This window comes from Amphiura filiformis, chromosome 5 (assembly GCF_039555335.1).
Source record: "Amphiura filiformis chromosome 5, Afil_fr2py, whole genome shotgun sequence".
In the NCBI taxonomy this organism is placed as follows: Eukaryota; Metazoa; Echinodermata; class Ophiuroidea; order Amphilepidida; family Amphiuridae; genus Amphiura; species Amphiura filiformis.
The window spans coordinates 7855557-7883206 of record NC_092632.1 but is presented as its reverse complement, the minus strand read 5'-3'; the positions used below and the strand labels follow the sequence as shown (position 1 = coordinate 7883206).

Below are 27650 nucleotides of genomic sequence, written 5' to 3'. Positions count from 1 at the left end.
GGGGGGGGGGGGCTCAGAAAATTTTCTTTAAATTGGGCAATTACATCACAAAATTAAGGATTTTCAGTGACTTTTTTCTCTCATGACTGGGGGCATATGGGGGGGGGAGAAGAAGAAAATGATTTGGGCAAAAATGCACTCCATCCCCCAGTACCGCCACTGATAATGTCAGTCAGTCTATTTGAGTAGCATTTAACAGGATGTTTGTAAAACTACGGGTCTAACACTTTTCGTTTGTTAGATTATTTAGATGCCACGAGTATACTATATGACCTCCAAATATTTAGCATGACTATTTGTGCAACTGTACTTGACAACCACTGAAGATTTACACTGTTGATTACCAATAGATCCATGTATTCAACTCTTAGTCTCTTGAATATAGACAAGTCAGTCCTTTCATTTCCAAACTGTTCTCGTTCAGCCGTTGCCATTTCTGATTTACTTGGTGATGGAATTCCTGCATAAGAAAAGCAAATTGAAGAAAATTGCATATAGAGTTTTAGTTTACAGTAACATACTGTATAAGCTAAAATTTTCCCTGTGGTTTTATTTTTGAACATTTGGCGATTTGACATAGGCCGCGAATTCAACACCCCACGAATGTAATCTATGAAGCTTAATTACTAAGAAATCTACACCCGCCACTCATCACCCGGTGAAAAAGCTTAAAAACCACAAAAATATCTGAATGTGAAAATCATGGCTTATATTATAATCCCACGCTTTTTTTGAATCAAATTTTACAATAACTGTCCTACAACATCAAAATGTATCTAGTGTCATTCTTTATTTCAGCTCAATAAATGTTCAGTTTCCATTTATATAATTTCCATTTATATAATTTCTATTTGTACAATTTCATTTATATTTCCATTTTGAATGCTTCAGTGAGAACACACATGTATACACTTTCCAACATATTTTAGCTGCTCCTTCCTCATTATTTATTATAATTCTTTAGAACTTTTCCTCCCAATTGATTCAGAGATCCACTCAGATATCCATTCAGAAAAGTGACATTAACAGACTCATCACTGTTGATACCACACTTGTCATATTTTGTAGCAGTGTACAATGTTTTCTATTGTAGCATAATAAAACAACTGAGAAATGTAGTCGCAAATTACTGTGTTTGTGTCCGGAGAGACTAGTATCAGATATTGGTAGTTCTTTGTCCCCATACACTATATGCAAGCAAGGAAGTCAACTTCAGAAAACATGCTGATAAACATATACAGACTACACTTGGCTAGACCAATGGACACTTGAATGACTTGACCAATTTGTAAAAAAGCATGAGTTATATCATCAAATGGAACTATTTATGCTGATTGGTCAATTCATAAAGCAGTTAGGTAAACAACTGTGTACAAAACATATCTGAATGCGAATTTAGAATACTTACGTGGATAAAGCCTTTGAGCCACCACTTAGATACACATAAGGCAATTGCATCTGTCTCTGCTTCTCCTGCATCATAGCAACAGTTCCTAATGGAGTGTCAGTTGAAGACATTTTCTTCATAGCCTGAAAACACAGCACATACATATTACTTTTAATTATTTTTTGTGACCATCCGCTTAGGCCAAAAATGAAAGTTTGTCTCTCAAATATTTAGCAAAAAGCTGAGTGCTTTGCAAGATTTTATTTCTTTTGTTTTTAGGCCATTTTTGCTCTCTTTTTTATATACTAAAAAATTCTATAGGCCCTGATAAAATTTGATAGAAATCATCAGGGCAGCGAAAAATAATTTCCTTTCTGGGAACGTGAACTGTTGTTTGAAATATTTTCTGCGTGGAGCCGGAGCGCGAGTATGAACACAATTATTAAACAGGTGGGGTCCAGGGGCAAAGTCCCAGCGCAGTCTTAGAATTAATTTGCGCGAAGCGCACAAAAATTGGCACTTTTTATTTTAAAATGACCAAATATGGGGTTAATTTTGGTTAGAAACCCATATACAGGCGTCAATTTTGTGGGGATGATTGTATGGACCATCCCCTAACAATATATTGGGGATTTATGCCCCTCCCACCCCGGATCTACCCCTATGTCATTAGCTAAAAATGACTGTTTGGAGTTATTACTCATTGGAGTCATAGTGTTACACCCAAATTGTAAAGTGCGCACATTTTGTTGATTTGTAGCTTGAGATTACAAAATTGAATACTTAACATTCGTGCTGCTGAGCGTGCAAAATTTTGGAATGTACATGCCTTCTTGTACATTTTACTCCGAATTTTGATCCCCTCTATTAAGGACTGAATTTTTTTTGATCCCCCCTTTTTAGGACCCCAAATCCTAGTTATTGAACATTAATTTAGTTCCAAAGATGTGAACAGTTGAAGTTTTTCCAAAACAATATGCAACAAAAGAAATTATTTCCCTTGGCAAATCAATGAAAAACCTGCTTTTCTGGGGAACGAATCCTACTTATGCTATATTCATTCCTGTCACTGGCGTTAGTTTTATTTATCAGTTATCGTCGCAGAAAGTTCGCAGAAAATATTTCACGAGTGATCGTGTTCACAGAATATTTTCAGAGCTTCAGAAAAATGATATTAAAGATTATTTTTCCCGTCTTGATTTTTTTCTGCGACTCTGATTTTTTTTCTGGGAATGCCGGTACCACGATACCGGTGATTTCGTAGCCCTGGAAATCATATATGGCTTTAAGCCGCACAAATTAAGTGTCCTATTGCAATATTGAATTACACACCTCTTCTTCCTGCCATTTCTTTAATCTCTTCTCCGTCTTCATCTTACCAGAACCTTTACCATGGAAGCGATGTGATAACTGCCTAAATGCCTGAAATCAGAAAACAACACATTATGAAGTGGTCATGGTTCTCGGATGTATTAAAGGGGTGAGAGTGGTGACATAATAAAATCCATTTTCTTACATGCACTCAGAAAGTGAAGATTAAGTTTATGGCAAATCTTTTGTGAGTCAACATTGCTACTGTTCATTCAACAATTTTCAAGTTCATCTGCTGTTAAATTTCAATGGTAGCTTGGATTCATCATATCTTCAGCCTAAAAGATAAGGACAAAGATATATGCACCCAACAATCTGCACGATAACAAAAGCTCCACACAATATATCATCATTATGAAGATGCAAATCTGTTATGGACGGTGCCAAGACAGCAATTGACCTCCCACTGAAAGTACCGCATATCGCTACTTACAAATGTACAAGCCTTACCTCTTTTTGATTTAGCAGCCTTCCCGAGTCATCAATGTATTCCAGCTTGACATCCGGTTTGTAAGTAGGTTTTTCCTTAAAGTCGGTTATTGGACCTCTAAATCTGTCATGCTTACTGTACTTGGCATCTATGTCACTGGAATCAAAGTTAAATGTGAAGTATGCAGGTTACACATGATACGTGGAATAAACAGGCTTTAGTATCACCATAGCTGTATAAGCAAGTTTAGACTATAAGCAGCTCTAATTTAAGAGTTGACAAACCATTATCAAATAAATCATAGGTATACCTGAACTAGCTGTAAATTTAGTCGTAAGGTGCGCACAGAACAAAATTTATACAGATGGACGGACTTGCTTAATAGGGGCCGTCGGTCTGGAGTTTATTCTTCTGGATGAGGCTAAATGACCCTTTAAAAATCACTGAATGCTTGAAAAATCTGAAATTCTTTTGTAAACATAATTATTTTAAAATAATTCTGATTTTTATTTCCCAAACAAATTCAGTCAAAATCAATCCACTTTAGCCAAGAAATGGCCGTTTTAATTTCATAGCTATAAAAAAAATCTTCAAAATGCTAAATCTGGGTAGGTCAGCCCTGTAGAACAAGATTTGTTTTCCATCACCTAACACACAATCAACTCACTTATAATTCTTTTCCTCCACCATGAAGTTTTGTGACTCCAATGTACTCCTTTGTTTACTTGCACCTTTGGCATTTTGCTCCTCATCTGCCAAGTAACCCTTGTTAACGGCAAGCTGCAAAGCCCCTGCCACGCCCACTCGCAATGCCGGTTCCTCTTCAAGTACTGGAGCTTGTTCATCCTAAGAGGGAAGAATAATAATACAAAAATTGATTTCTTATATGGTGCACCTTTAACATTTTACTCCTCATGCATCAACTGGTTTCTCTTCAAGTACTGGAGCCAGTTCATCCTGGAAAAGAACAACACAAAACATATTTTTACGACTCACATCTCCCTCTCGTTTGTCTAGGTAGACAGGACTCCATGCATGTATGCCCTCAATACCATCTCTACTAAGATTGTACTCCTTACTTTCCTGTGCATGAGTGCTTACTCTTAGTTTTCACTTTGTACTATGACACTTATGTGACTCTTCTTTTCTTCCTCTTGTTTGTCTGGGTTGACCATGATCCATGCCTGTATGCAGGATTGTACTCCTTGTTTCCTGTTCATGAGTGCTTACTCTATCTATACTTCAATGACTCACCTCTTCCTCCTCCTCTTCTCGTTTGTCTAGGTTGACGGTACTCCATGCCTGTACTCCCTCATCATCATCACCTCCAGTAGGATTGTACTCCTTACTGTCCTGTTCATATGCCATCATTTCTTCATCATCAGCTTCATCTTCCCTGTTACCTGACGTACCTGAAATAAACAGCAAAATTGCAACATAAGAAATTGCAGAACCTTTACTAATCCAACCCACGGCCCTCTGCGACTTCCAATGTGGCCTGCAAAACTCCAAGCTTGCATGTTTAAGGCGTGCAGCCGTGCAAGTGCAACACACACAGAGCACACCTTAAATCGCCTACCCAAGTGCGATTTATTGCTCAACTTACAAATTTGCCAGAGCCTTAGCTTCTTCACAATGCACCTAACAGCTCGCCGAACATTTCAGGAAGTGTGATATGTAGCACCTGGTATTTTCAAAATTCAAACCCTGAAACCCTCCTTATACAATTCAAGTTGACTGTTATTGTTACATAACCAGTAAATCATAGATATATTATGCCCAGGCATACAGACATCATCTTAAAAATAACCAAACAATTTTTTGGGGGGCTTACATTTTTGTACTGTGACAATGTTCTAGCCCTGCTTCAATACAATTGCTTAAATTGTCACTGTAGTCCAGTGCGGAACATCAATTATATGATGAATGCTGTAAATATCTATTATAAAAATAACAACTTAATAAATCTATAATAAGCTACCCTTACTTTAATATTGAGTTGTACAGATTGACCTACTATACCCATCATGCTATCACTTTGTAAATTTAAATTGGTAATATATACTGACCATAAGTAGGAATATCTCCCAGTTGTCTACAGAATTCTGATGTTGAGTTGAGTACTATTGATGAGGCAAAGGAAACACCGGCTGTACTGGATGTAACAGGTGATGTAGGTTCATCTTTGATTTGTGATATATCACCAGCTACCTGCCAACACAATATCAACAATTACATCACAAATTAGATTAAAGACAATATAACACCAGCTACCTACATGTACCAGCACAATATCAACAATTACATCACAAATTCCGACTAAAAAACAAATCTGTTTAATTAATTGAATTGATGAATTTTCATCACATTTCTAAGTGTAATAAAATACCATTGTTTTTACCTTTTCTTCCACTGATGGCACCATGTGTTTCCTCTCTCTTTTTTGCTTGAGTTTGCGAGCCTTGTGTAACACCATTTGTAGTTCATTCTCCGCCTCGTCATCAATTGCTGGGCCCAAATAAGTATCATTGCCAAAGTCTGGCCCTTGAATGGTACCTAGGATGGATCAAAATGCAGATTTATGTAAGGTATAAGTATCAACTATTGTTCAGCTACATCAGACGCGACATTACAAGTTAACTTTACCAGTGACTCACTCCAGTAATGCAGAAGTTACAAGAATCAGTCCAGCTGGATACTCTCTGTTTTCCCACTGAATGGTTATATTTGTCTCTCTTTAGGGAAATATAGAACCTTGTCAAACCAAGATAGTTATAAAGATCAATGATTCAATTGTAAAATGTGTTAGTAACATAACAAGTATTCAGAAGAGTTTGAAAGTTAAATAAATGTGCAGACTTTAAAAAACATTTGCATTAAAAGCCCTTGGTTATGAATTACAATAATGTAATAAAATTATTTAATTACAATAATATTAAGTATATTTTACATAATATTAACCCTCAACTTGCTCAGCCAGGTTTCTGTAACACTGTACCTTATGATTACTTTCACAGATCAATATCACAACAGATACATGTAAACCTGATCATCCAAACCAAATCCACTTTATATCTCTTAACCCCGTGGTTACTACTGCCTTTTCACAGTGATTGGTTAATTACATGATATAATAATCGGAGTAACCAATCAATTTTTAGACCTCTTTTAACCTTAACCCCCTTCAGTCCTAGAGACAATTCTTACCACATCTCTGATTGACTCAATAGATAATATCTTCTTTCAAATCAAACAAATCAAACAAAATAGTTCCTGGAGGCCGAATCAGCTGGTAGTGCCCATAGCATTAATTTAGTACTTTTTATTGGACTTTCAAGCCTAATATTTGGACAATCCTGGTGCAATAGAAGATTTTCTGGTAAAACTGAACCCATCCTTTTTACCATGTTTGTGATTTACCGGTTTTCACCCACCTTGATCCACATTAGGCAAGTCTAGTTCCATATCCATTTCTCCTTGCATTTGCCCCTCAACACCATTTCCTGATAACCCCTCTACAGGATTGGAATCTTCCTCACCGTCTGAGTCATGTCTACTTCTCCTGTGAATGCAAATTACACAAAATGTCAAGTTGCTACTTGAATTTAATCAAAAATACATTTTTGTCTTCCTGTGTTTGAAAACGTGAATTTGATGAGTGGCTCTGCAAGTGTTTTTAGGGTCAGTCAGTTTATGGCAGCAAAGGTTTGTTCCCAGGCAGAAGCAAGCGAGACCGTAAAGATTGTCATTTTGACAAAGCTTTTGAGCTGTACCTTGCTCATGATCATAACTCCTTACAAACAATTTTGATGTGTCTTATAGTCACCCATTAAAAAACGGCACAATTTCTCTATGCATTTGCCAGATCTTGCTTCACAAAACTGTTTTGTGGGATTTGTACAGTAAATAGTATTGAGTTTGTATGCTTGGTGTATAAAGTAGTCATATATTCCAGTAATTACAGGCTCCCTGTTTATTAATCACCAATGACAAAATTTTGTAAATAATACCTTTATATTTTTATCTAATTGCTATTCTAAAAAATAAGCCAATTAGTTTTCTGCTTCACACAATATTAAATAGATATTATCCTAGTTCAGCTTATAATTATTCAATAAATAAACCTCTTTTTAATAAGTACTTTTAAGGATCTGAAAGTCCACTTAGTTCCATTTTTTTGTTATGGGAATGTCATCTTTAGAGGCATATTACTCAAAAAACATGTCTAGGTTTTATTGGAGTGGGTCACATATAGAATGTTATCAGAGCACATTTTGTTACCTTGATCCGTGGTCTTGAGCTGATGATGATTTCTTATCTGGCATGAGTTCATCCACAGTAAACTTTCCTCTCAGTTTTCTTTTGATTTTTTTCCTTCTCTTTGGCTTCTTAAATGACTCCATTTCTTGGTAGGAGTAGTACTCACTAGCTATTGTGGGGGCTCTGGACTGAAGGGTAATCTGATGACAGAACAAAAAGAAGGAGAATATTATCCTCAGCTTTGCAAAGATAAGTCCTCAACAAAGATGCTAAGATGTAAGTTATTGTTTCATTTCTTGCTATTTGTTTGGCCAAATACATAATTTTTTAATCTACTAATGTAATACTCTGATTCTTTCCAACAGGTTACCGTTTTAAAAACATACTTCAACAGCCAAACATTGAAAAAAATAAACCTGAAGTCTTTGGTAATGAACAATGGATTCTAAAAGAAATGCTTTGAATACAGATGGGTGATACTTACAGCTTGTCTCTTAAGGTTGGCCCGTATCCTTTGCATCCGTGCCTCCTCATTCATTGATGCTCCTCCAGCTCCATCCAGAGTAAATGATTCTATTTTGGCTCCTTCAATCTCCTCATCATACTTGTCTAAGATTGCACGAGGCTTGAACTGAAATTCACACAATAACACATTTGATCATAAATCAAGAATCTTAAAGGAGTGTGACCCAATCAACAGGCTCATACTTCATTTTTATACATCACAACTGCGAGTTTGGTATGAGCCGAAAGCTCATATTTTTCTAATTTACCCATTAAAATTTAACACCCTAGATATGGTTTTTTTAGATGGTGTGAACAAAATGTAGTGAAATGAATTGTGGTAACCACAATCTAAAGTATACTACCCTATGGGACATTGTTATACAACTCAAAATTTGAAAGCATGGTAGGCTTCAATGTAAGATAGAAAATTTGAAAGCATGGTAGGCTTCAATGTAAGATAGAAAACAGGACATGAAACAATCAGACCATCCCCCTTTAAATTCAATCACACCCCAGTCCACACTTAGATTGCATGAGGGTTGAACTCTAACACAATAGGGTTACATCTTGTCATAGATTTAAAAAATGTTGAAATTCAATATCACTCAGATGTAATATCTTTAGTTTATGAATCCCTTCTTGAGGTAGGGATGTGTTGTTAAATACTTTGGTACTGGAAAAACCACACTACAAGTAATAATAAGACTATGATAAACTGTGCTTTACATTAATTTATTTATAACCAAATAAACCCATTTCTTTGGCCTTGCATAGTTTAAGTTGCCAAGGATACTTACAACACCAAACTCATCATATTCAGGTTCATCATAGGCCCGATATGCAGGTTTCTTTTTCTGTAACTCAACATTCTTTGTGGCCTTTTCATCATCCAGGAGGTTGTAGTTCATCAAAACATCATCGTCTTCTCCCAGGATATCTAGGAATCAAAACATATTTTGAATTATCATTTATATCATTATCTCTGAAATGGAGAATCAGCTGAACTAGGATCTGTTCCAGACACATGAATAATAGTTCAGACATAAAAAAAAAGAAAAAAAAGAGACAAATTAAACAATAATGCACTGCAGCTCTGTCTGGTAGTAGACATCAATACTATAATTCTGCTGTTACAACTACCCGAGGATACACCCTGGACATCAACCACCTACGAGCACTCATACTACTAGTGTCAAGCATCTTTGGGAGGATACACCCTGGACATCAACCACCTATGAGCACTCATACTACTAGTGCACAGTGTATTTTACCCATACGAAAAATCATTCCGTACGGACCGTACCGTGCATGCACAGATCACTGACAGTAACGCAATCAACCAATCAGCAGTTGAAAATCGTTAACCCAATGACGCTCATCGCTGCATTTTCATTGATAAAATTCAAAATCGCTCAAAAACACGAAGTTTTTAATTGCGGATATTTAATTTTTGTAATCATGAATGTCAATGCCTAACTCAAATTAACATCGTGTATTATCGTAGCGTTGAATGCGCTGAAGCTTGTGAGGCGGATCCTTTGCAAATTTGGCGGATCTTTTGTTTTTTGTGACATTAAAATCCATCTTTCGCATGGCCGCTGTGTGTGTGTGTATGTGGGAACGGGGTCAGCTGTGCACGTGGATTCTATTAATAGCGACCTGCATGCATAAACTCTAGTACTGTTGACTGAGTGTACCAATCGTAGCAGGGTGTAAAATATAAAACAAAGTCAATGTTAAATCTCAAATAAGTTATGGGTTAAATATAAGCATTTGAATAATTTAACAATAATTTGAACCTGAAAAATAAATGAACATGAAAGTTCATGAGTGATTTTTCAACATATTTGACTGTTGGATAAATATGGGTGCTGCAGCTTTGGAGCTAAGGCAATATTGCGCATTACTTTGAAGTTGGTAATGGGTAAATTACACTGTGTAGTGTCATGCATCTTTGGGAGGATACACCCTGGACATCAACCACCTACGAGCACTCATACTACTAGTGTCATGCATCTTTGGGAGGATACACCCTGGACATCAACCACCTACGAGCACTCATACTACTAGTGTCATGCATCTTTGGGAGGATACACCCTGGACATCAACCACCTACAAGCACTCATACTACTAGTGTCATGCATCTTTGGGAGGATACACCCTGGACATCAACCACCTACGAGCACTCATACTACTAGTGTCATGCATCTTTGGGAGGATACACCCTGGACATCAACCACCTACGAGCACTCATACTACTAGTGTCATGCATCTTTGGGAGGATACACCCTGGACATCAACCACCTACAAGCACTCATACTACTAGTGTCATGCATCTTTGGGAGGATACACCCTGGACAGCTTGCAAGCAGCTGTATTTTGAGATACCATACTGGATGCATTCAAGTAGGGGCTGTCCAGTGTCAACATCAAGCGACTTCGCCTATTCTATTGTTTTACCTTGCACTACTGTACACACATTTTTACAACAGTTTTCTGTTGAACTTTTTGTGCCACATACATGTGTTCCCCCACCAACCTCTTGGGTGTGATAATATACTCTGTTGGATGGATGCCTTATCCATCATCCCACACTATCATGCATGCACACCTGACTGACACAATCATGTGTAAAATGGCAGTACACAAACTTACCATAATCTTTTAGAGTTAAAATGACTTGCTTTCCTTCTTTGAAAGCTTCTTTAGAATGAACCACCCTCATGCCACTAATATTCTTGGCAGTGTACATCTAAAATGACAAAACAGAATAGCAGGATTTGTAAAAAAAGTTAAAACATAAATACATAATGTAAATGTTAAGGAAAGAACAACTTTGAAGTAACACCTTAAAAAGAGAAACAGGGATAACTTAGGGAAAAAATAAAAAGGTTGCTAAAACCCTGTGAATGAAAACAGCTTCATCATGGAAGGAGGGGCTTAAAATCTTAAAAGATAGCTGCTATCAAACTGCTATTTGAATACATGAGACTTAACCAGGGATATATAGTAAACTTACAGAAGTATTTGTGTTTTCCATACCATAGTTTCAAGAGGTGCTTATTTCTTCCATGACTCATATGGTATGTTTCCATATACATACGTACCAACTCGATGTTAGAAATTTACAAGCTAATACGTAGGTATGTTTCCACAGACTCCGAGTTATAAAGTTTACAAGCTAACATATAAAGGGTCATGCAGGACAATACATCTCAAAATCTACAGACCTTTGTACATTTTTAAGGGCCCAAACTCAAATTCCAAAAGTATTTTATGCTTATCTATACACAGTGTTGGAAGTACGCCAGAATTTCTTGGTCTATTCAGGTCCTTAAATGTAAGAATCTATGATCACTCATCAAATTTCAAGGGCTTTTGGCCCAAGGGCCTGCCTTAGGCTATAACATTACCATGTAGCCATAACCTTACCTCTTCCCGTTCTCGTTTCATCTGATCCTGCACCAATGAACCAATACCAAATTCTTCATCCATTTCTGCTAACATTTTTGCCTGAAAAATAAAGCCACAAAATATTAAAGCACAAGAACATACCTTTTTCAAATTTGGTACAAACTGAAACTATGTAAGTACAAAATCTGCACCTCAACCTTTTTATTTGCTCACTACTAAAACAATATATAGGCCACAAAACAGAAAAAGCATTACATATCACTAGTACCGGTATACAAGATCTGGAATGGATGTTTCAACCCACACAGTCAGGCCTCAAAATTGCAAAGGCCTTTGGTGCCATAGTACTGTCTTTTGCCTAGGAGCCCTTTTCAAATTACCTTGTATTAGATCCTGCCCTATTTTCTCATTCTTAATTTTTGTTGGGCTATGTGTTTTGCACCTATTTTCATCCAAATACTTCCAATCACTCTTTTATCTACAATTCACAAGATATCTGCCTTCAAGCCAAACAGAAACAAGACAATTCAGGATACATCAGGCTTTTGTACATTTGAACTATTTTGAAGTATATCGTTGATATCATAAAACAATAGGCCTATTTCATGAATATTCAAATTTATGATGAAATTAAGACTTACCTCTGTGTTGAGAACAAAATAATTAATTATAAAGTCTACCAACACAAATTAACTTTCATTCTGATATTCAACACTAACTAAACACTACTTAACCCTAACCGTACTCAACAACATAAAACCACAGTTCACAAAACAAAACATACGCACGGGCAGGTATCCCACGTGATGTGATTGCGTCATCATGCGAACAAAGCTACACCCCTGTGGTATAGGTCCGTGCATGTGTCTGCCACCCAAAACGCAGCGAGGGAGTTCGGCTTAAGAAATAACACCTTAATTTCCATTTTTCCTCCTATATGTGTATCTTAACCCTAACCATACTAAACAACACAAAACCACATGTTAATAAAAGATAGGCATGGGCAGGTAGCCCACGTGATGCGATTGCATCAATGATCATCATGCGAACAGTCATATGGTCGCGGAGATCTTGGCCGGGCAAGCTTCACCCCCGTGGCAAGGTAGGCCCGTGCAGGTGTCTGGCACCAGAGGGGTCCGTAGTTCAAAACAGCACGTGAGAAAAAATTTTCTCTTCTTCTTCTTTCTTTCTTTCTTCCTTCCTTCCACCTCACCAAAAAAAAGTGAGGGTGTTAGGGTGACCCACCTTTTTCTCTGCCTTTTCTTTCTCCTGTTGCTTCTTCCTGCTCTTCTCAATCCAGGCATGAGCATCATCATCTTCATCATCATCATCACCAAGTGTCTTCACTTTCCTGTTGGAAGATATTGAACATAAATAGTATTAAGTAATGATTGAACTTCACAAATTTATCATAATATAATACAATATTACATGAACTAAACATAGGTCTTATTAATAATCATTTCAAGGAGAATGTTCCGATTTTAACAGTAAAAACATAATCTGACACAGCACCAGAGTTCATCATGTTTTATCACCATATCAAATTTCAAGTTGTATGTCATTTCTGTGATGTGCATGGTATGGTGGATACTGTCTGGACAAGGGGTTGGTTGGCCCACTGGCCATCTCTCTTGTGAACCCTTGGCCTGGGAAAAACACAAAACATGATGTAAAGTGCAATAAACAAATACCATTACATGTAGTATAACATACACAAATTGCCAACAAATAAACTTGTAATATTATTTTCCACTCACTTGAGCTTCTTATTGATTTGTCTTTTCTCTTTGATAAGTGCCAGTTTCTCCTTGATCTCATTTGCTTTGCGTTGCTCCCGCAAATTAACTGCTGGTTTGTGGACATCTCCATCTTCTAACCTGGTCTCTCCTCTGCCTAACCTGGTCTCTTCTCTGAACTCAAGGGTAGGATCCGACGAAGAAGAGCTAGCAGCAGCGGTACTTTCCTTGTCTTTTTTAGCTGGAGACTTGCTATCTTCCAGCGGTGGCAGCCCAAGTTTAGCTCGTATTTTACTGTGAAATTAAATCACACATTAAGGTTACGTAGGGTGAAAATTCCACTCAACTTGTCTTTTGTTTTTTAATTTTTATTTATGAAGTATATGTATATATTAAACATCTCAGAGATGTAGATTGAAAAAATTGTATCAACAAAGTATTTTTTTAAATTATTTTTGTGTATCAATATTTGCTCTAGATATCCCACAGCACTAATTCTTTTTTAAAGACAGTTCTTGTTTTAAGGGGACACTACACTAAATCCTTCCGCATTTGGTGTAACTCATGGAAGAAAGAGAAGGTCTGAGGGCTATCATTTTCTTTGGAAGGGGAATCCCATATATACATGGGGGGCCCGTGGGTTAGATTTTAAAAGGTATGCCAACATTTCCTGTCATCCTCCCCTGGCCCTGCTCTCGGCCAGCCTAACTTTGCCAATGTGGAAACTTTAAATGGCCTAGATATTATGATGCAGATTTGAATGTTTCTGTAGTGTTTCCTAAGCCTTATAAAGATGCACTGTAAATGTTTGCCAAAAACTGCTCCCCCTCCCCCATTCTACCCCCCCCAGGACTCATAATTATTATGCACCTAGTTATTTAAATTGTATTTTAATGGGACATTTATTTAGTGATGTGCCCCCTTATAGTGATTATTATTCCAGTGCATGAACTGGCAACCCTATCATTTTCATTTGATTTCTAAAATCACTGAAGCATAAGCACAGTGGAGCATGAGTATTCAACCAGCACTATACTAGACAAAATCAATAAAATAAGTACTATCACCTTGGCCCTGGCAACACTAACTAGCATTGTAAACAAGTTAGCACATGGTTTGAACATGATATCTGATAGTGTGGAAGTTTTGGCAGAAATTTGTCAATTTCTGCAAGTTTTGTGAAAATCAATTGATACTTTCCATGCAGTCAGGATTATCAGTAGTAATACAGGAGCACTGCACCTGGAATATTATGGGATTGTGAATTGATACTGTGAAATAGCAGAAAATGTGAGTACTTGAAACTAAATGTGTGGCTTTGTGTGCATATCTCAGAACTCCATTTTGGACCATTTGGCCTGATATGCTGAGATAAAATAAATTATTTTTAATGTTTCCCGTAGCTGATTCATAAAATTTTGATATGCATGTGTTAGCTGATACTTCAAAGAAATAATGTAGGGAATAATTGTGTCATTATATTGGCACACTAAATTAATATTGTTGTTCCAAAAAAGACGACATTTACCCCATCATTTTCATTGACATTCTGTGAACATGTAAGCTTACTGTTTCAAATCAGGAGGACCTATCGAAAGAATAAATAGGTACATTATTTCATTGGTTTGTTTGTAACACATATCCGAAATCGCAATGAAATCGGACCCTCTCCCCATATTTTCCTGGCCTCTTTCCCAAAAAATCCTCATGCTCATGAAATTGAACACAAATTGAAACACTTACAAAGTACATTTGTGTATGAGCTATGACGTTAAAAGTATTACAATAATAATCATTAGAGTGTCAACTTTAAGATGAAGTATGATTTTTAGGCCTGCCATGTTTATTTTTTGAAAAACAAAATATTTTAGGTGGCTACGTGCAGCCAATTTGCCTACACAAAATTTCAAAATCCTGTATAACCTTAATCACAAACATGTACACATGAACTCTTTGACCTTTCCCTGACCCTCACTTCAGTAGTAGGACCTACAGTGCAAGCTTCTGCAAATGGGGGAAATGGGGGAAGGGGATAACACAATTATTTATAAAATAGGTAAAAATAATTATGAACCTTTCTAAAATAAAAACATAAGTAAATAAATAAACAATCAAAAATGCTTGCTTCTTGTGGGTTCTTTTTGTGGGGTTTGGTGATTGCAATTTTTAACAAATTACATACCGGTACTTCTTTGGTACTGGTAAATCATTAGATATTTAAAATATTAACCATTAGGACTCACTTTGTTTCTTCAATGCTGAGTGATTGAACCGCTTTTCCTCCACTTCCTCCTTTGCTCCGATCTGATGGTATAATAAAAGGCCGAAAATGTAATCATTTCATGCTGAGATCATGCTGAGTAATCTGACTTGTTTATTCTTTGATTTACAGTTACACATTACATGTACATTACATTGAAAAAGTTGGAAGTTCAAACAAAATTATATTTATTTTTACATTCGTTTGAACTTAACCAATTAACCCTGCCCCTTCCATGCAGAGGACGACTCTTGGACCCATCATTTGCATAGATATTATAATTTACATTTCCGGGAACTTTAGGCTCAAGTCATGAAACCGGGATAAATACCCGCGCAGAAATACCTGGAGAAATATGTGTGGCCATGGTCTTCGAAGTCGCAACATTAAAGCCATATTATAACATTTCCATACAAAATAGATTAATATTTCTTTGCCATAAAATGTTAGCTTTTATTATCAGATATGTCCCCTTTTAATTTTGAGCCGAACAACTGAGTATAAAAGCAGAGAAAATTGGAATTTACTACCACCGCCGATGTCGCCAATGTGTATCAATATTATCTAGTGAGAATTATGCACTTTCAGTTTCCCACAGGTTTGAATAGGAATTGGATTGCGTACTTTCCCAATGTTTGGTGAGCATATTTCTCCAATATTTTGAGAAGTTGACGTCGAATTTTCTATTCTATATTGTTTGGCAATAATGTCTTTTGCCAATAGTATGTTTAAAGTTGTAATTTTGTGTTTTTGATCACAAAGATCGGATATTTTTATTCCCGATTCGGGAACTAAAGAACTTTGACGATAGTTTTGCCTTTTTGGACACTAAAATGCATTCGATCCTTAATTTTGTTTCAACCAAGTCTTAAATTACTAAGCAAATAAGGTTGGTACAACTTTTATATACATTGATGAAATTTTAAAGAATTTTTTTCAAATTTCTGACCTGCGCAAATCGTTAAGTATGTATTTCCCATTGACATCCAAAATGGCGTAAGCCAGTCCTAAATATATATAGGTACGGCGTAAATATAAGACTGGCAAGCGAGTCTATATCAATCCGTTGGTTGTGTTACGGTACTATCCTTTGATGTGTATATCCGTCCAGCATGCCATGTACATCCTACGCCTAGGCTACGGTGTTGTGAACATCGTGATCGTGTATAGCCGGGATGCACTTTCAGTTTCCCACGGGTTTGAATGGGAATTGGATTGCGTACTTTCCCAATGTTTGGTGAGCATATTTTTCTAATATTTTGAGAAGTTGACGTCGAATGTTCTTTTCTATATGTGACCCGGCAGTACAAACGAGCCGTAAATTCCCTAAATTGTATTCTGTGTTACGGTGTAAAATGTGTACGAAGGTCGTATTCATCGATAACTTGCTGGCCCGACATCCGCTTATTTTGATAGTCAAAAACTAATCAATAATCCTATTGTTGAAGGGGATAATAAGCTTCTACATGTACCTTAGATGGCCGGCTATAGAACTTTTAATAGCTCTGGTCTTTGTTTGCTTTTGCTAAATCCTGTTCAAGTGGTGGGTTACCAGGCATTGTATTTTGTACAGGTATGCATAACCAACAATTAACAATGAGAGAACTTTCTTAAACCTCGTTGACTTGGGGATGATTTGAAATGACCGCCAATTATGACTGTTTGATATATATTGCCAGCAATGTGGAAAAAGAGACACATGTAAAAACGTATAAAGCTATAATTTTGTTGAAGGAGCAAAGTTTAACAAACCATAACCCCGCTTCTGGATATCGTTTGAAGTCAAATGATATACCATTTTTAAGTTTATGATGTTTATTTTTAAACACGAAATAAAACAAAATTGACCGGGAGGAATTTACGGCTCATTCGCCGTGGGACGGTCACATATTGTTTGTCAATAAATGTCTATTGCCAATGAATAGTAGTATGTTTAAAGTTGTAATTTTTGTGTGAAAGCGTGATTATTTTTCTACTTTTGAGCATGTAAGTTTATTGTAACGCATTATGATTTGGCCCCCCAATTCATGACACACGACCTAAATTTTTAATAATAATATGGCTTTATGCAGGGGTCGCTGTGAGCCTGAGACCCACCCTCCTCAAGCCTTCACCTCTCTTCACCCAAACTGAATAATTGTAAGGTCAAGATTTCACCCCACTTCACTTGCTTCCCAGAAAATATAGGCAAAGCATCAACCTATTGGCAAATGTGTTAGGTTAAAGCATCAACCTTCCAATTATTTTCATCGTTGAAGCTTCACTTGGGTCTATTTTCCACAGGTTAGGCTTCACCAGTGTTTCACACTTTCAGCCATTGCACAGTTCAAGTTTCTCTCATAGACTATCACACTTCATCAATGTTTTTACTGTAACATTTTGTTATTCCACACTTCAAAATAAGGACAAGTCAACCAGGTTTCAATCAAACAATACAGTCCACATCTTTATTTGCTCAATTTTGAAAGTTACAGACATGTTGTAATTTTGTCATAGGTTCAAGAACTATACTAACTACATTGTATAAATTGTGTCTCATGACCATCCACCATGCCTGCCTGTCATGACGTATAATATAATAGAATGAATCCAATCAAAGGTTATGCGTTTAATTATTGTTATTTTTATTATCATTTCTTTGCAAAATAGTAATATTTTTGCAATAAAAGAGGTGCAATTTTAATTGTTTGACATGATCATATCATTATTTTGATAATAAAATAACAACAACAAATTGTAATTTATGAAATAGAAAATAAACAAAATACTTTTGAAATGAAAGTTCCTTCGACGTATCCATTTTATCAAGCTGTCAAATGTCAAAATTGGATAGTCTCATGCACAGCCGTGTCTTGTCAGATCGATGCTATGGCATACATGAGTGAATGGACAAACTGTGTAGAAGACGAATTCAGATTACTATCTCTGCAACAGCATTTCAATTTACACTTTCGTAACACTAGCGAAATCAATGATGACAGTGGTAGAGGCTAATTCGCCACAAGATTGGTTGTTTACAAACTTCTTACCAAAATTATGCAAATTTCCTAGCACTGCCCCGCGCACCCACTGCATGACATCACGTGCACAGAACTGACCAATCGTGTGCGTAGGATCGGTGAAATTTCTGTAAAATTTGGTAAAAAATACGTCGTGCATATTGTCCGTCTCCGTTGAAAAACTGGATCCTCCGTAGTAAAATCCATCATGACCACTTGAAATGAGCTTCCAGCAAAGTCAGAAAAAATATACCATGTCCACCAAAAAATTATAACCAAAATTACAGATAAATGAATGGGGGGTACCGGTAGTCAGTTCTTGCACTGAGAAGTCAACGACCCACTTTCGGCCTGAGAAAATATAATTACAGCTTTCGACACTGTTTCTGTTTCGACACTGTTTCGACACACTCAGCATATACTATTCGATGTCACTTCACCGGAAAACACAAAATGTATGTCAAAGCTTCACTACTTTTCAAAATTTGTTCGGTAAAGCTTCACACAATTATTGAAAATGAACGTTAGGACATCACATCAACAAGAAGTTACTGACCAAAGACTTCGACGTGAAGCGTCGTCGTGAGCCTTAAGCTGAATTTATACTCGCTCGCCGAGCGATTGCGATTAAACGCTTTTGAAAAGCGATGGGCAATCGCCAAATTTTGCGATGCATCGCTCGTCGCTTTTGCATTTATACTTATCACGGCGATAGCGACTGCAGACGACAATTAAAATATTCTAAATGCCACAAAATACATTTTTAAAACATTCATTCCTGTCAATAATTATTGCTTTGAATTAATTCATCACCAAAAGTTAATAATCGAGAAAGGTAAATTAATTAGCAAAATAATAGATCCAGTTGGTTGTATATGATTGGTTGACGCATTCACGTGTCAAGCGATATCGCAGGGAAGTTGGGATTTCTTCAACTTGCAAAAGCGACATCGTTTTTGCCTCCGCGATTTGAATCGATTGATCGGCTTGACACTCTGGAAATGTAAGTAAACACTGAGCATGCGTGAAAATCGCTTTTCTGCAAAAGCGATCGAGTATAAATTCAGCTTTACCGTTGCCAAATGGGGTAATCAGCTTCCTGATTTCAGCAGTAGAGAAAGGTTCGAACTCGTCCATATTCGGCTCATCAGAGTTATAAACCTGATCCAACAGAGCAACTTTTTGGCTGACTAGCAAATGTGTTAACTGACGTTTCCCTCTCATACCTACTTTACTTAGCGAGTCCAGCGAAAACGGGATTTTCCCATTTGTATCTGACCGTATGTAAAAATACCTTCAAAGATCATTTGTTTTGAAAGCTTTCCAAAGTCTCTAAATTCAAAATAAGAAAATATCTTGAAAGAAAAACCTTGTACCTTTACATCTATTCCTATTTTGTTTGAAAAATGACGTTTAGGTAGTCTAATAGAGCATGCATCATAGCGTACTTTGAGACATCGAAATCTTCATGTGATGGTCGCCATTTTGAAAATTCAGGGAAGGGCGAAATTCTATGCATTACTTTTCTATTCAAATCACCATCTGACATCATTAAGGGGGTACTACACCCCTGCCCAATTTTGTGCCTATTTTTGCATTTTTCTCAAAAATTATAGCGCATTGGGGACAAGTAAGATATGTATATTATAGGGCCAAGGATTACAACTACTGCACTTGAAATTTTATTTCAGCACAGGCAACAGTTGTGGAGTTACAGTCAAAAATGAGGGAAAACCAATATTTGATCAATAAATCAATAACTACTTGCTTTGAGTTGCTGAATTTTCAGTACAGTAGTTATAGTCCTTGCCCCTATAATATACATATCTTACTTGTCACCAATGTGCTATAATTTTTGAGAAAAATGCAAAAATAGGCACAAAATTGCCAGGGTGTAGTAACCCCTTAATTAAATGAATATTCATATAATTTAAGACGTCAAGAAGTGACCTTTAACCTCATACCAAATTCATGCCGATTTACTATTCTAGGGAATGTAGGGAAAGGGTGAAAGTTGGACCAAAAAAGCAAGGTAATTTTGATGATTTTCACGGTAAAAATGTGTAAAAATGACATAGAAGGGATTAATGAAACCTATATGAAACTGGTATTAAAATAAAATATGGACTTTTTGTGCTGGGTTGCCAATGGCAACCCAGCACTTATTGCTTGGGTTCTGTTTTCTGTTGTTTCTATAAGTAATTCATGGAGAAAACTGAAACTTGTAAAAAAAGTGCACAAAATTGATCAAAATGGTTATGACAAACAGAAATACTAAAATTGGTCTGTGCAGATATCAGAAATATTGTGTTGATTTTGCATGTTAAGGTAAAATAGGCATATATGTTTTAGGAAAATAATTTTTCTGAATCTAGACTAGGAAGTTTTGCTGGTTCTCTTCACTAGAACACTGATCTTGGCAGGCTATGGGATCTGTGGGCAGACCAAGGGCAGACACACCGGGTACCATGCATGCTTTGTTGGCGTTCAGTATCTGTGTTGTATGGTATGTGATCCAATATCTCTGGTGAGAGCTACCTGCTGAGCAGTGAGCAATGATGACATATCCAATTTACACATGTTCCTTACTCTAGTCATGTTCCTATAGTGGTCTGTCTGTAGTTGTCTGTTATCAAATATGTGTTGGATAATTTTCAACTATATGTAACATATTTGACCATGCAACATGCAGTAAATATGGTAAAAGTTGCATCCCTCACATCGAAGACCTGTGTTAATAAATAAGCAAGATCACTGAATATTGGAAATAGGATCGGCCTGTGTACATTTGCTGCATGGTAACACAATGATGATCAAAAGCTATTGATGCGCACATCACCTTCAAATATTTGGGTCTATTTTTATGATGACAAAAATGTCACAACTAGAATGAAGCATTAGGGCATAGGTCCTACGTAATGATTGGATTTTGTTACTAAGAATATTTTGTTACTAAGAATATTCAATTCTTTGCTATAAAGGTGCTATTTTGGGGTTCAGTATGTGTAGGCCTGTAATATGTACTGGTACTTTCGAAAAATAATATTTCTCAAAATGATTTTGCTTGCTACTTTCTATGCTTAAATTCTCAAAAAACAAAAAGAGTTATAAATTAATCTATACTAGTTATAAGGTGCGAACATTGGTTGTTTTTTAGGCCACAAGATCATACAATCCATGTACTAGTATGTGGGGTATATGTGCAGGGGTGTTTGTACCGTAACAGAGTCTGCTTCCAACTCATGCCATCCAAACCGGGTGATAATAATATTTGAGTAGGAGGACATTACGTGAGTGGAGATATTTGAGGTCAAAGGTCATCTAGGTGTCAAATGAGGTCACTGTTGATTTAGATTAAGCGATGGGGAAATTGCTCTCCTTTGTAAAAGTAAATTTCAATGTCAAACATTACCTAGAGATAATAATCTCTGCGTAAGGGAGCATCAGGTGAGTGAAAATGTTTTGAGGTCATATGTCATCTAGGGGTCAAATTTTGAAATTGTTCGTATTGGGCTTTAAGCTGGTGAACGTAACAACGTAAAGAGCATAAGAATTGGAGTATAAGAATTGGAATGGAACTGATGTAATGAATCCAAATGAGTCATCAGCATCTGGGAAAAAGTGTCTGATTTTGGGGTGTGAACCAACCGAATCTTTGCACTTCAAATTATTTTAACTATTTTTACAAAAAGAAATAATGAAGTTACTCATTGTGAACAACCATGTCCCAGCACATCCCTTTTTAAAGGGATTTTTATTTACGTATTCTTGCAAAGTTTTGTTACGATTGGAGATTCCGCAAAATTCCTCACCTACATATTGTGATAGTACATGCCACTGGCTTATTGCTGGCGATGCATATGGCCGCCTGTTCTGTCACTACGATGTTTCGTGTACTGAGGCACCATGGGATGCGTAATGTATAACCATTGCTCAGTGAGTCAGTGTAGTATGTAGGGGTTACTGTCATTGTATCAAATGCCTTCCCATGATGCATTGCAGTTCAGAATGTCTGTATAATGCTCAATTTTTGTAGAATTGAATTGTTAGGTGTGCTGAAGCACCATGGGTTGTGTAATGTATTTAACCAGTGTACTACACTGTAGTATAAGGACCGTCGATGTTAGGATTTTTTTAAATCGATATATTGGTCACTCATTATCGATAATAATCGATAAATCGATTTTCCTCCCAATTTTAGTGACCTGAAAATTCAAGTCACTAAGCTTCAAATGTTTGAATACTTGTTGTGAAAAGATGTTTAAGTATGGGCTTAAAATCATCAACATCACTCGGTCTCATTGATTCTAGAAGTTTTTACATTTCAAAATATGTCTGTACTGACATAATTGCGGCGGTTAACACACTGCTTACGCCCAATTTTTTGGGTTTTTTTTCATTATCGGCAACTCCGATATATCGATTTTCTTCCGAAAGTGATATCGGCGATATTGATATTATTGGATAGCCGATTTTTTGATTATTATCGATTCATCGACGGTCCTTACTGTAGTATGGAGAGGGGTTACTCTTTCTTTCTTCCTTTCTTTCTTATGGAAAGGGGTTACTCTTTCTTTTTCTTTCTTATGGAAAGGGGTTACCGGTACTCTTTCTTTTTCTTTCTTTCTTAATATGGAAAGGGGTTACTCTTTTTTTTTTCCTTTCTTATGGAAAGGGGTTACTATTTCTTTTTCTTTCTTTCTTATGGAAAGGGGTTACTCTTTTTTTCTTTCTTTCATTCCTTCCTTTCTTCCTCCTTTCTTCCTCCTTTCATTCCTTCCTTTCCTTTCTTTCTTTCTTTCTTCCTCCTTTCTCTCTTCCCTTCTTTCTTTCTCTTTCCTTAATTTCTTCCTCCGTTTGTCCTCCTTTCTTTCTTCCTCGTTTTCTTTTTCCTTCCTTCCTCCTTTCTTTCTTTCTCCCTTTCCTTTTTCTTTCTTTCTTCTTCCTTTGCTTCTTTTCTTTCTTTCTTCCTCCTTTCTTTCTTCCTCCTTTCCTTCTCTTTCCTATCTTTCTTCCTCCTTTTCTTCTTTCTTCCTCCTTTCTTTCTTCCTCCTTTCCTTCTCTTTCCTTCCTTCCTTAAATTCTTCCTTTCTTTTTTCTTTCTTTCTCCCAAGTTCCTTCCTTTCTTTCTTCTTCCTTTGCTCCTTTTCTTTCTTTCTTTCCTTCTTCAACCAAATGTGTTACAAAAATTATGTATGGCCAGAAAGTTGACAGACAAAAAAACGCCATCTTGAAACCTTAAAACATGTAAAATAGACATAACTCCTGCATACTTTCATGTATTGAGCTGATTTTTGCACCATTGTCTTTCTTTTTTAATTATCTTTACAATGATACCACATTTAGCATGATTAGGGGTGTTCAATAGGGAGTGTTCATTAATACTTTGGTAGGGGGGGCTGGTCTACCTCAAATTTTTTGCTCGAAAACTTTTTTGACCCCCCCTTGATGGACCGCAAAACTTTTTTGACCCCCCTCTTTTGACAGATAAAACTTTTTTGACCCCCCCCCCCCATTATCGTATAACAAACATTATACTTAATAGTGTTGTTTCCAGTGAATTGTGCATGAAATACAAGCACAAGGAAATTTTCATTTTATACTTAATTTAGATTTGTCCCAAATCAGGGTGTTTATCCCTGTGTTTATCTGATTTTACAGGGATACGGTAAGTGAAATAGAGGATTTATTTGGAGGTTCATAGGCATAGCAGCATAATTTGGATCCGTGGCTATTATGATAGTACAAATGCGCGCGATCCGCGCACAAAATTGGCCATATTGAAGCTTGAATGGTCAAATATTGTTTAAATTGGAACCAATTTATGCAAAAAGCTAAAATGGTCAAATATGAGATTAATTTGGTCACGCAAATGTTCACAGCTAAAAACACAGGTATCAGTTTTGGCCCCCTAAGACCGTGGCACCCAAGCCTTGAAATAAGCAGGCGCGGGGAGCAAATTTACCCTCGTAAAGCCACCAATTGCTCCTGGTCCTTGTAAAATTCACATGAACCAGGAGCAATTTTTTAAAATAAATTGCTCCTGGTTACAGTTTTGCACTTGATGCAGTCGTGCTGGTATGCTGTATTGTAGGCCCCTATATATGCAGAAAAGGATTTAATATTGAAAATTGCTCCTGTTTCTTCAGAAATTGCTCCTGGTTCTTGTAAAATCCCAGTGAACCAGGAGCAATGTTCAAAACAAATTGCTCCTGGTTCCAGTCTGCTTATTTCAAGGCTTGGTGGCACCTGGGCCTGTGCCCACTCTGCCCTTATGGTATATACCTAGGGCTGCTAAGAATACGCAATTGCGTTATTTGCGCTGCAATTTGCATATTTTGGCTCCAATTGCGTTTTTTGACATTTTTGAAAAAATCTAAAAAAAAAAAAAAAATTTTTTTTTTTTTTTTTGATTTTTAATTTTAAAATTAAAAAAAATAAAAATTGGAAAAAGATACAAAAAATTACAAGTTTGTATCCAAATGGGACCAATTTGTAACTTGTGTTCACTTCAAAATCTATCTAAGATACAGACTTGTGTACAAAACCAATGCATTTTATATCTTCAATAGACTATGCAGTGAACACAAGTTACAAATCGGTCCCATTTGGATACAAACTTGTAATTTGTTTTGTATCTTTTTTCCAATTTTTTTTAAATCAGCCACAAATGATTGCAGTACCTCACTCAAGGTCAAGGGACAAATCCGCAAAATATTTTTTAAAAAACGCAATTTTTTATTTTTTTATTTTTTAATTAATTTTTTTTTTTTTTTAATTTTTTTCAATTTTTTTTTAATGATGGTAGCACTTGATGTTAGGCCCAGGTACTTTCCAAATCCGCGAAAAAAAATTAAAATCGTAAAAAAAAAAAAAAAAAAAAAAATTTTTTTTTTTTTTGATTTTGCGTTTTTGGCGGGAAATCGCGGATTTTTGCGTTTTTTGGAAAATCGGGGTGCGTTTTTTGGCCTCCAAAATCGCGTATTCTTAGCAGGCCTATATATACCCATGGGCCTATGTGTACAAAATAACTTCGAGATGAGAAATTTATAGCAAACTGAAGTGTGCAGTTTACGTGCAAAGAAATCCAATTTGATTGCAATATTTTCTTGATTTAGTTTTATCATTTTTTATCAGATTGGTAGATAATCATGTTTGTAGCCTACTGAAAGTGTAGAGATATAAAATTCTATGATATATAAGTGCCATTATTTCTTAGACCAACCCCGATGTTGCATGTTGCTGATCATCTTTAATGTTATATTAATTAATAGATATGTGTACACTAAGTGCCATCATTTTTTCAAACAAAAGCACAGAAAACCTAGTTCACCACGTAAACTTGTATGGCTCAAAATTCGGACCGCTCGCCATTAAGTTTACTGCTTTCTGTGTTTTGAAATTTGTTGACGTTTTAATGATCCCTGATCAATTATTTTAGCTGTGTCACATCACGTGCATGACGCTAGTAGGTACCAGCCAAACTTCAGAAAAAAAATCAAGATCGCCAATAACGATGTGATATGGGACTTACATAGGATTATTTCTTGCCAAAATTTGACCATTTCTAGGTAGCTTGGCTCTACTTTGTCTGCGTATATGAAAAAGGACAGTCTTAAGTAAGTAAATGTGCAACGCTTTTGATGTTTTGACGTTTTGGGAGACTGGGAGGGATCAGAACAAAAAATGATGGAGCCTATTCTTGACTGTGTAATATTCCTTCAACCAGCTGCCGTGCGGTAACAGTCTTATACGATGGACAGATAGTATCAGTTTGTAGTACGAGGAACCCATACCGTAGTAGCTCTGCACAATGGTATGGGACGAAGTGTATACAAAAAGCTAGTGCAACGCAATTGCATGGTTTCAATTAAGAGTTTGCTCTAAAAAATACAAGGCTCCTGTAGCTTAAAGGGGCATTTCGTGATCCACAGCCTCATCCCCCCACTTTTCCCCAAAAAAGTTGAGATTTTTACACCACTGGATACCTCTGGCTACATAATGTTTATGTGCCAAATATTTCTTGCAGATTAATTCGTTTAGCAAAAATATCGCCAAATTTGAATTTCATTCTGGTGCACCAGAACGAAATTACAACACATTGTCTATGGAGCAGTCAGCAGTATAATACACATAATCATGCATAACTCATAAACGCAAAAATCGGAATCAACTGAAATTTTGGAAATAAGCTTTTTCGTGGATATCTACTGAAAAATGTCATAAAAAGAGGATGCTAGGATCACGAAATCCTCCTTTAAATAGTTGCATGTTTGTCATAATATATTACACAGCTTCTTGTACTTCTTACCTAACTTCTATCATGCTTGAAATTGTAATAAATACTCCATTATTTTATCCAGAATAAATAAAAATTCATTAGCACATGATCCAAGTCGGCGCACCAAAACTGAGATGGCACTTCAGTGCAAACTTTGATAGGGCGTCACCAATTACGAAAATGTCATACCGATAAATGATGTGTCTGTTTGCCCGTTTTTCTAAGTTTGCGTTGCGAACTAATCAGTTTGTGAATGAGGACATCGTATAAGTTCCTTGTACTACGGAAAACCCCAACTTGTCCATTTTTAAAGTGATAGAGGGTCTCAATGGAATGCGTGCGAAGCGCGCGAAAATGTTGGGTTTTAAAGCGGAAAACTTTTTTGCCCCCCCCCCCTTTCCTACCACCTAAAACTTTTGGTTCCACCTATTTTAAGGTCCAAAACTTTTTTGGCCCCCCCCCTCCCTTTTTACCAGCCCCCCCACCAAAGTATTTCTGAACACTCCCATAAATATAATACTGAATTCCATTTTCCACCGGACTCGCTACTGATCCTCCATCGTATATTATATTTATACATGAAGAAATTATACAAAAATAAAGAAAGATAATAAGATTAAATAAATTTACCTGGGCTCCTTCTTCCTTCAACATCACCTTCAACTTCAAGGCTAGGACTTCGACGTTTTCTTCGACTCGACGATTCGTCCCTATCTTTTGAACGGGATCGATGTCGACGATGTTTGTGCTTCTTTTCTCTGTCTTTATCACGATCTTTGTCTTTTTCTTTATGTTTATGTCTTCTTTCTTCGCGATCCTTGTCCTTTTCTTTGTGCTTTTTGGATGATCCCATGATAAAAGCCGAATTAAAAGCCAACGGACCCACAAAACACTTCAAAGATTGAAACTCTGTTTACGACGTTGCGGTTCCGAAATTCTTACAAAATGGCCGATTTCCCATAATTCCAGAGCCGTCCCAAGACGCTTCAGTCAAATAAAGTC

The 27650-nt window shown here is 36.5% G+C and overlaps 1 protein-coding gene across 1 annotated transcript; it reads right to left on the bottom strand.

The window, feature by feature from the left end:
* On the bottom strand, positions 1-27612 carry LOC140152565 (U4/U6.U5 tri-snRNP-associated protein 1-like). Its single transcript, XM_072174953.1, has 18 exons — positions 27279-27612; positions 15352-15412; positions 13130-13402; positions 12615-12720; positions 11388-11468; positions 10611-10707; positions 8753-8892; positions 7933-8079; positions 7470-7648; positions 6623-6750; positions 5590-5744; positions 5258-5399; positions 4443-4600; positions 3856-4034; positions 3209-3344; positions 2720-2809; positions 1409-1530; positions 1-460 (listed from the first exon to the last, which is right to left on the bottom strand). Exons 1-18 carry the CDS (start codon positions 27499-27501, stop codon positions 442-444), a joined length of 2436 nt encoding a protein of 811 aa, XP_072031054.1. The 5' UTR covers positions 27502-27612; the 3' UTR covers positions 1-441.
* Between the last annotated feature and the right edge of the window lie 38 nt (positions 27613-27650).

Excerpts from the sequence above, each read along its gene's own strand:
- LOC140152565 (XM_072174953.1), bottom strand. The coding sequence starts at position 27,501 with ATGGGATCATCCAAAAAGCACAAAGAAAAGGACAAGGATCGCGAAGAA. Across the intron at positions 8,080-8,752 it reads AATATGATGAGTTTGGTGTT|TTCAAGCCTCGTGCAATCTT; the intron begins GTAAGTATCCTT and ends TGTGAATTTCAG. Across the intron at positions 3,345-3,855 it reads GTGGAGGAAAAGAATTATAA|TGACATAGATGCCAAGTACA; the intron begins GTGAGTTGATTG and ends CTTTGATTCCAG.